Raw genomic sequence first — 10,526 nt, 5'->3', positions numbered from 1 at the left:
ACCGTGATGAATTTTGCTAGCCAGTATGAAAAACAATTGCTTGACAGTACTCACAAGATTTACTCATATTTTTCATTAAATATATTCTAGAAAATGAATAAAAAACAATTTAAAAAATGAACTACACCATGATGAATTATAACCGCTATGAAAGACAAGTGGTTGACAGTACTCACAAGATATACTCATGTTTTTTATTAAATATATTGTAGAAATAAATAAAAGGCAAAGAAAATTCATGTTTTCCATTAAATACATTCCAGAAAATAAATAAAATAGACAAAAAACAATAAACTTCACCATGATAAATTTTGCTAGCCAGTATGAAACACAATTACTTATAGAAACAGAAAAGAAGATGTACATTACCCATAACTTCCTCTCTCACCAGACCAGCCAACAATCAGCCAATCTACTGGGAATCTGGTAGACGGTGTCAATCTAGACGAGATCAAGGAATTTGCTAAGGCCTTTAAAATCCGCAGACTTTCCATGGGTCTCACACAGACCCAAGTTGGACAGGCCCTAAGCATCACAGAAGGCCCAGCTTACTCTCAATCAGCCATCTGCAGGTAGGTGTCTCGCCCCCCCTCCCAGGTATTGACAGCCAGTTTTTTTAATTAGTTCTGTTGGATGCTCAGAGTTTGCTGTGTTGCATGATTTTTGTTAACCCCCTTTTTGCCCCCCGTTATGCTCAATTTTATTAATATCAATATCTTTCCAGTAAGAGGATTTCACTTTGTATCCAAGTTTGCCAACCTTTTTTTTATTTATTTTCTTCAATTTAATCAGGATTTAGTGTATGTACTCAAACATTATCAGTGTTTTCATGTTGATTTTACTTTTTTTCCTTAATAAATAACCCCTTAATAAATGCATTACATACTCTTCTTTAGCAAGTCCAGAATGCTGATTTACTGACTTCCAACCTTTGTTTAAGAGATATCTACTCCATGCATGAATTTTGTATTAGGGCTCTACCTTTGCGCTCAACATTTTTTAACAGTTAAACCGAAACACACAAGAAGTTTTTCCTTTTTTTTTTTTTTTGAGTTGTTGACAATCGTTAATCTTCTTGTACTAGTCGAGAGTTACTTATCTAAAGAAGAAGCATTAACCACTCAGGCTATAATGCTTTTAGTTATGACTCTGTCACCTTGTAGATAAAAAAAAAAAAAAAGACTTTTAGTCTTAATACATAATTTGATTGACAGATTATGCATTAGGCTAAAATCATCTTCAAGGATACCTTGTAAACTTACATGTCAGCCAAACGAGCTTTTATAGGATTGAAAAAAAACTAGCATTTCGCCATACTTACAGTATTCATTCCCTTTTTTTTTCCAAAATGCTTCTTTTTATCATACCTAACATGAATTGTGTGTTTTGGTGCGGAGGGTGCAGCATATGCTACCCTAGTCACTGGGACTCCACTAAAATTCAATTTGCTTCTGGTTTGAATTTGACTTTGTATGTTGTTCATGTGTCTCCAATACTAACATGCTAAAAACTCATACTAACATACTCTCTCTGATGTCCTCTCTTTCGTTCCTGAACAACGTTGGTCGCATGTTCCTCTTCGGTGTTTTTGTTCAAGGCCACATTGTTCTCTTAACAGGAGAAAAAAAAAAAAAGTTTTTTTTCAAATAAAAAAAAAATCCGAAGACTTTCGAGATGAGGGAGCTTTGACTAGGGTGGCGAGCTGGGAGAACCTTACACGTCCTCGCGTAGAGGTTCACAAACCACTGTTTAAATGAACAGTTACAAGTAATAAAACCAAATTTGGAAGAAACTTTTTGCCTACTAACGGGTGGTGGGCTCAAATAACGCTGCGGGTCCGGTCGTATGAAACTCACTTTAAAGAATGATGAAAAAAAATTGAAAACAGCCAAAGAGAAATGAGAAAGAACAGATGATGCTTCACCCTCCGTTGCTCTTAGCCCACATGTTTACTGCAACTAACAAATTACTGTAGATTATTCTCAGTAGAGTAATAAGACTGATGATGCTATGTAACCAAACTCTTTCTAAGTTAGAATAGCCTGAAACGAAGCAATAGCAAGAAATTCACGAGCTCTGTTTTCTCGTTTTAGGTTTGAAAAACTAGACATCACGCCAAAAAGTGCACAAAAGATCAAGCCAGTTCTAGAGCGATGGATGCTGGAAGCCGAGGACAGGTAAACCACTCGCCACTCTGGTTACGGTTGTCCTCATTGGGGCACTTGCGAAATACCTGACCACCTTAGCTACCAAACAGGGGGTACTTAAAATACCTGGTATGCTAGTGGTCAGAGGGGAAAAGGGAGAATTGCGATACCTGGAGACTACACATATGACAAAAGCTTATTTAGAATGAGGCACGATAATATGCCACTCGAAGTCAATCGATCCGTGTGCGACCGAGTTAAAACGACAGTAGTTTTTTTTCACCTTTTAGAAATCCTCAGTGATCGGTTTAGCGACATTCATTCACTCAAATCATTTAGTTGTAATATATTTTTGAAAGGCCTCCAAGTCAACAAGGTGCTAAAAGTATATTGAATCATTTCAGGAATGGGAAAGTTGCTCCTTTTGTGGGAAATATATTAAACTAATGGCAAATGGAAACAATCATAAACAGCAATGAATTCGAAAAGTTGAAATTTCTTATAACAAAGAATTTTACTACATTGTCAGATGTAAGGAGTTGCCCTATACACTTTAATGCTAACTAAGAATGTCAAGACAAGCACATATCAGAATAATATAGATTACTTCTGCATTGTACAGATGTAATACTTTTTGCCTTATTTACAAATATGATTATCAGTAGTGAAGTTTATATTTAGCACAAGTAAAATTAAATATATCAGAAATTGTTATAAACATAGTTTGATGTCATTGAGAAAAACAAAGATATACACGATTTAGTCCTTTAGCCAACGTCGGTAACGTTCCCGAGAAAATTAAGTCATTTTTGAAAGTTTTCAATATGCAAAAATTTGGCAGTTTTGTTCCACCCCTTTTACTAGTCTGCCAAATGCAGGTATCCACTCCTCATTCTGAGCTAATGTTTATAGTTCCTTTACAGGGATTATTTCAAGTACTTTAATTGTATTGAATTAATTTTTTCAGATGACCCCTTTGGAGTTCATTCATTAATCTAAATTATTTTTGATAATTTTGAAGATTCAAAAATTTAAATTATTCATTCTTTAAAAAGTGTCATAATAAACCAGTCTATCTGGTTTCTAGATTATACAGATTGAGAATCTCCTTTGAAGTAAAACCTGGTCCTTATGTATAGATTTTTCTCATTATCTTGCACACTAGTCTTGAGAGAGAGTCACTCACTAAGAATATATTGGCAATTTTATTCATGGTTTATGTTCAATTTGCAGATATAAGAATGGCCAGCACACACTGACAGAATTCATGGGTTCAGAGCCATCAAAGAAGAGGAAGAGGCGTACGAGTTTTACCCCTCAAGCTCTGGAAGTCCTGAACAATCATTTTGAGAGGAACACTCATCCATCTGGTAAGTCTGTTTTACTTAATTTACTTTATTTTAAGGGCTGCTTATCTGGTCCTGTACAGCAGGGGAACCCTACTCCACACAGGATTTGCTTTGAGCTGCTTATCTGGTCCTTTACAGTAGGGGAACCCTACTCCACACAGGATTTACTTTGAGCTGCTTATCTGGTTCTGTACAGCAGGGGAACTTCACTCTCTACAGGATTTACTTTAAGGGCTACTTGTCTGGTCCTGTACAGGAGGGGAACTTTACTCTCTACAGGATTTACTTTAAGGGCTGCTCATCAGGTCATGTACAGCAGGAGAACCCTACTCTCTACAGGATTTACTTCGAGCTGCTTATCTGGTGTTGTACAGCAGGGGAACCCTACTCTCTACTGACCACTATCTTTCAGTAAAGGAAATCCAAATCAATTTTGGCAATGCTATGATGAGAGCTATTTAAATTTTGGTGAAATCTGTAGTTTTGATATTGAGGTTTTGGTCATCATGATGGGCTAAGATATTTTCCTGGGATGAAAGGTGCCTCGGCAACTAAGCATGAGTTGCTGAAGTACTGTACTGTACTACATATTGTATTCGACTTTGAGGATAGCATATAGCAATTATGAAACATCTGTTACTTTCAAGAATGAAACAAACTGTTGCTGATCAGCTCTCACTGGAAAGACTGAAAGCCCATAGTTTGCCTCTTGATGAGCTACTGCTGCATGCTGTAGCTGTTTTATAAAATGTAAAATTGTTTAGGTAAATAATACTGAAAGGGTAATTAACACCATTTTTTGCAAGTTTTCCAGCTTGCAACATGATGTAATACTGTCCTCTTCAGTTACTAGCCTTAACAAACACAGCATTCTCACTCAATTATCAAACCTGCACGCCAGACCTTATCGTCCATCATCAATCACATTCAGTAAGAAGTTTCAGCACCGAGATAGAAAGTTGCATATCCATACTGACTCACTAATACATAGGAACAAAACATCAGCAACTCTTATTGCAACATTACATGGGCAGGAAGCGTGAAATGGGTACACTTGCTTTAAGCAATTTAAAACCTAAGAACTCACAAATGTGCTTTGTCCACACCCCATGTTACAAATCTTGCTTTCATGTACAAGCAAAGTCATAAAGCCAATGAAGAAGATGGTTGCAGGTTGCAATTCCCTCACTATATCATTATCATGAAACCTTTTTACATCAGATTTTCACTTTTAAGGCATTTAGATATGAAATGAGTTCTCTCCACTTTCCCTTGTCCTGTGCTTTGTCTACATGAACTGATATCACATTCAGATCATCTTCTATCACCTTTTTCCACGATTGTGTGGACCTTCCATCCATATCTTTGCAATGCTACTGTGATATCAGTGCATTATAAAAAGAAACCTATGTTCAGACATCTTTCAAAGATAAACTTTTAAAGGAACATTACCCATGGTGATGTGTTTATACCAGTGTTCTAAGTAAAGCTTCAACACATAGAGGAGTCCAGCTTATTTAGCAATACTACATGTGTATGATATTGAAATACCAGAGGTTGCTGACTCTTGAACTTGAAATGAAGCAACATTAATAAAATGTGTGCATATACAGTAAATCAAGCTTAAGTTTCTTTAATATACAGTTTGCAATTCTATGTAGAAGAAAATTAATTTAATTAAAATAAATTTAAGGACTTCTGTTATGTCCATACATTAACTATGATCACATAAATATTACTATAACCTATTGACTAGATAAGCTAAAGGACTCCATCTCAAGTCATCCTACACACTGACAATGCTTCATGCAATATATGAGCTTTGCCAAGGTTATATTATTGCAATATCAAAAACACACCTTATGCACTGTCTTGAACCATTTATATGAATACTTTTTTATTTGAAATTTTCCATTTTAGGTGCCGAGATCACAGCTTTAGCGGAACAACTAGGCTATGAACGAGAAGTGGTCAGGATCTGGTTCTGCAATAAGCGGCAGGCGCTCAAGAACACCGTCCGTATGATGGCAAAGACTACTCCTAACCAGCAGCCACCACCACCTCCACCACCACAACTCCCAACCATTAACCCCCCTACCCACCCTTCCCTTAATCCGTCACCACACCCTACTATGAATTGAATGTACTCATGTGGTTGTCTGGTGTAAAATGAAGCTCATGTGGTGCAAAATATCTCCAGTAGCCACATATCGTTTAGAGATAACTTATGAAAAACAGAGCCTTCATGATATGTCTCAGAAAAAGACAATTCAATCCTTCCTTAATCTCACCATTCACCACATTCTTTCTTTAATGAACTGATGTACTGAACTATGTGATAATCTATCTTTTTATCTGATGTTAGGCTACAAAGAGGCTTTATTGTGTTAGAAAAGCTACTAAGATCGGCTTTTGATAATAGCCTATGAAAATGACAGCACATGATTAAAATGTGGCTTTATATGCAAAGCCCCCAAACCTTTGATCAGTAGTTAGTGTGTGACAGTGATGAAAATTTCTAAGTTTAAAAAGTGTAGATTGCTTAGGTGTCTTAAGGTTTCTAAAGTGATACTAAAGAGAAGTGGAATTACTAGAACGCACCCATTCCTTTCAGTCCACAGCCTTCTTGTGTGTGTGTGTAGGTTTGGAAACATGTTGGAGGGGAAGGGTTCTTCCAGTTCTGTGCTTCTGAATTGAAAAGCACATGTAACCTGGGAAGGGTCTTCAAGGGTTAGTGCAAAGGTTTCCTATTTCCCACTGTAATAGGAGATGAATGTGTTTGCCTTCAATGCGCGATGAAAGAAAATAACGTTCCTAGAAACACATTACCCAAATCGTGGAGGTGTGTGTTTTAAGAGTTAAAATGCCATCAGTTTAAGATAGAAATGGTGTGAATGTAAAATACATTTTGTTTTAGTGTTTCCTGTGAAACGGATTATTGTGAAGTATGTGTGTGCTTTACAGAGTTATATAGAAAGGTCACTTCTGAAATATTGCTCGATTTACTGTCTTAATTGACATGGATCTCTTGCATTCCTAAATGTGGTAGGTAGAGCTTGAAGCAGCTGCTTGCATTTCAAGTTCAAATTATGTATTAATGATAAAATGATGTACGTTGCATCATTTGAAAGACGGTTATGTTATACTGTGAAGTGTAACAATTATTACTGACACAGTGTGTTAATTGTAGGATATTTATTCGTCTTTGAGAAAATCTTTGTCGTTAATAATACTTAAGCTTTTGAAATACTTGCTGTATCCATAAACTATTGATAAACAATGAGGTTGCCATCGTGAACTGCCCCAGGGTCCCTGACCTTGCTAAGTCATATCATATAGCGTCTATGCCGCTCTAGCCCCTGGTTATCTGTGCTATTTGTATCTGTGTACTGTAATGTAGGAGAGAAACCAAGTTGATCTACGTGCCCAGTTGGCTCGTTCTGGCCGCCATTGTCTTAGCAAAAGCAGAAACTCCTGTGCCATTATGTATATGCATTATGATTTAATCTACTGAGGTGGCAGCTGAGATTAATTTCTAATGTAGATAGGACCACTACAGTGACTACTACTACTACTACTACTATTACTACTACACTTCAGTGTTGTGTTTCTTTACTAATGTTTCTTCAGCAAGTACAATGACTTCACAGAAATGTTTGACGCATATCATGTTGATGCTGAAGTGGTCCTTATCCTAACTCTATTCGTCCTGTTGGGGCCACGCCATGTACTAAAGAAAAAAAAAATCATAAATAAATGACATGCGGTAGCACCCTTGACGAGTCGGGTCTTTAATCATTATTTTGTTTGTTACTACATATATATTCAACACAGGAACTTATTACTGGTAAAGAAAGTTATTAATTTACAATATGTTTTATTGTTTGTTTATTGTCAGTTTTACATTTTTTGATAGTTTGTATATTCATACAGATTGGAAGTTGTTTTGTAGTACTAAATATATTGGATATTCAGTATAATTTTCAAAATTATATATATTTTGTTCAAATATCTATCTTTATGTAAATATCTGAAATAGCTCAATAGTCACTGAAAGATATATGTATTCTTTTGAGATTCTCCAAATCAGTAAACTTTTTTTTCAATACAGTACTGTATTTAGTTTGTAGACAATGCTCGAGTGCATTTCACATTATTCATACAAATGGAGTTGAGCATAACCTAGTCATTTCCAGTGAAATAATTTATACACAGCAGTTCAGAGACATCAGATACTGTATTATTTCATGTCTCATTAAGCAATTTGTTTAAAAAACGTAATTTCTTTATATTTTAGATGATAAATAATCCATGTGTGCTCTTAAAGTATAAAGTATACACAAAGTGTCCAGTATATTTCCTGATTAGACTGCAGTCTACTAATTTATGGAGTTATAAACTTTTTATTTTATTTTTGCTTTTCTATTTTCATTTCTTTTCTTATTCTGTGATATTTATTTTGTGCCAATAGTTGAAGTGGTGAGGCAATGTGCCGCTTTGGACAGTTCTAAAATATTCCAGCCTAGTAGCTGCTGCTTGTGTGTACTGTGTAGCCGAGATGAGGTCCCATGCGACCTGTTTATGCATCTAATACTGTACAGTTGATGTAGGTATATGTACTTTCCTTTATGTCCAAGACATAATGCTGCATTTGCTAATCAAAATGAAGCTACTTCTACCAATGTGGCATAAGGTATCTATGAGTGATGTGGTATCTTTTTTTTTTTATATAAATATATAATTACCACTGATATATAGACTAACCACTGATACATTGAGCCCATCCCTGGGGTTACACTAACTCTCCTGTTGTGATGTAATGATTCTTTATTGTACTAAAGTTTATCTGATCTCCTGTTGTGGTATGCTGATCTTAATAAACAATCTGTCACATTAGGTCATCTAGTCTGGCCGAGTTGACCTCCCATTCTGATAGAATATGTATTGCCATAGATTCAACTTAATGCCCTACAACTAGAGGGGTATTACCTACTGTTAAAGTAAGTGCAGCTTAACAATATTATTAGTAACATGGTGCATTTTACAGTATGATAGATATTTTAAAGTTTGTTACAAGTGTACAATTTCATATCTGATATAGGTTTACAGTCACCTGCTTGATATACTGATAAATGGAGTTTTAAGTGAGTGGTCTTGTGCACCTGAGACAGTAGAATAATTTTACATTAGCATTATAAGTCACAAATGGTGTGTTGATGAAAGATTTAGTTGTTTTTTGATCCCCAAGTGATATTTTTTAGAAAAAAACTTATCAAAGAATAAATAAAAAAGTGCCCTGCCCCCATTAATGTTGCCTTGAGCCAATTAGTCTAACAGTAACATGCAACAAGTTGAGGAAAAATAATAAAAACTTTGGGCATGATGATGTCCAGTTTACTTGATTAAAAAGATTTATCTTTTTCATAAACTGCAATTAAAGAATTCAACTTGCAGAGGTGCAATGCTTATTACTGTACTGTACCTATATTTCCTTACAAAATGTCCAGCAATTTGTAGAATGAATAGCTTTAAGGTTTTGAGTTTGTACACTCAGTATGTAACATGAGACTTTTAGGTGTATATTGTTAACTGTATGACTTATGATTGATTATTTATAACATATCATTATGGGAAGATGAATTTGCCAGACTAGTGCGTGCATCTAAGCACCGATTTGATAAGAAACATTTTCCTTTTGAACAACACGAAGAATCACTAACCTAACCTATTAAGGAAGAAGTGGCTTCGCTTCACTGATATGGAAGTTACAAACTTCCAAAAATTGTACAAATATTTGTAAGGTTAACAAAAAAAAAAAAAAATAACATACTCCAGTACTGCTTAGCTGAAACCACCACTAAGTCAGACTCCATACTAGGATTGTATTCAAAATTATGGATGTCAACACCTATTTCTTAACTGATGTAGTTGACTAGATTGTGATAAATGCTTAGCAGGACTGGAATTTGCAGAAATACTCACGGTTCCCAGATTAACATGTTTTGGTTGACATTGTTGACATAAATATCCGTATCATAACACCCCTGTGATGGTAACCCTACAGTACTCTTATGCTGCTGTTTATATAACTTGTACAACTGTTCTGTTCTAGCAATGATGTGTGGTCAAACATTATTCTGGCAGTAATTACAATTACTTTTAAGTTCTACCTTAGTGTGTTGATATATCAATAGATTTAGGAGTACCATGTTCTGTATATTCCCATCCCTTTTTGACAATAAACTTGTGATTGCTACAAAAATAAAATTTTCCAATATTTTTGCCACCTTTTAAACCAAGACAATAATGATATCTCTTTTGATTTGTATTTTGACATCTCTGACAATTCTATATGGAGAGAACAGTTGCATCTGTGAGTATAAAATGACAAGTTCCTAACATCACAAAGTAAGTGCCCATTGGATCTGCTTTGGAGCTCTCCCAGAATCAGACACAGAGGTTCCTTTAGAGAGTTGCCTTTGATGATATTTTGCCAACTAAAAAGGGTGATAATGGTTATGTTTTTAGTCTGATGTGTAAACTAATATATTTGATAAGATTAACTCCGAATAGGATCTCGCATGGGCACTATAAAACCATCTTCTTATGGAAATGTGTGTATGTATCTCTTCCAATTTTAAATTTGCGTAATAAAACATCGACTCCTTTCTCTGTTGTTGTTTTCCTCCGTATCCTTTGAAAATATCATAAATTAAATTCAGTAATCTTTTGAAAATGTTTATTAAAATGCTGTATTTTCTATAGCTTTATGTATTATAAACTATATATGCCTGAACTGTTCTTTGTCTTTGTAAGCAACATAATTGTTTTCTCCCTAACTGGTCTTTACACAAATTTTGCCTGGAAGGATGTTCTTGACAAAGCTAAAGTAGTAGGTAGTAGGTTGGCCAAGGCACCAGCCACCCGTTGAGATACTACCACCAGAGAGTTATTGGGCCCTTTGGCTGGCCAGACAGTATTATATTGGATCCCTCTCTCTGGTTACGGCTCTTTTTTTCCCTTAGCCTTC

The 10,526-nt window shown here is 35.4% G+C and overlaps 1 protein-coding gene across 2 annotated transcripts; it reads left to right on the top strand.

Moving 5' to 3' along the window:
* The first annotated feature begins 367 nt into the window (after positions 1–367).
* LOC137647129 (POU domain, class 6, transcription factor 1-like) lies at positions 368–10,168 on the top strand. 2 transcript variants are annotated; one of them, XM_068380382.1, is made up of 4 exons: positions 368–572; positions 2,094–2,177; positions 3,381–3,517; positions 5,417–10,168. In XM_068380382.1, the coding sequence occupies exons 1-4, from the start codon at positions 493–495 to the stop codon at positions 5,635–5,637; spliced, it is 522 nt and encodes a 173-aa protein (XP_068236483.1). In that variant the 5' UTR covers positions 368–492; the 3' UTR covers positions 5,638–10,168. The 2 variants fall into 2 exon arrangements, with proteins under 2 accessions (XP_068236483.1, XP_068236484.1); XM_068380383.1 differs by lacking the exon at positions 2,094–2,177 and having other exon boundaries at positions 369–572.
* The last annotated feature ends 358 nt before the right edge of the window (positions 10,169–10,526 follow it).

The sequence above is a fragment of the Palaemon carinicauda genome, chromosome 9, assembly GCF_036898095.1.
Source record: "Palaemon carinicauda isolate YSFRI2023 chromosome 9, ASM3689809v2, whole genome shotgun sequence".
NCBI lineage: Eukaryota > Metazoa > Arthropoda > Malacostraca > Decapoda > Palaemonidae > Palaemon > Palaemon carinicauda.
The sequence above is the reverse complement of the archived record's forward strand: the minus strand, read 5'-3'. Positions and strand labels throughout refer to the sequence as shown.

Excerpts from the sequence above, each read along its gene's own strand:
- LOC137647129 (XM_068380382.1), top strand. The coding sequence starts at position 493 with ATGGGTCTCACACAGACCCAAGTTGGACAGGCCCTAAGCATCACAGAA. Across the intron at positions 573-2,093 it reads TCTCAATCAGCCATCTGCAG|GTTTGAAAAACTAGACATCA; the intron begins GTAGGTGTCTCG and ends TTCTCGTTTTAG. Across the intron at positions 2,178-3,380 it reads ATGCTGGAAGCCGAGGACAG|ATATAAGAATGGCCAGCACA; the intron begins GTAAACCACTCG and ends TTCAATTTGCAG.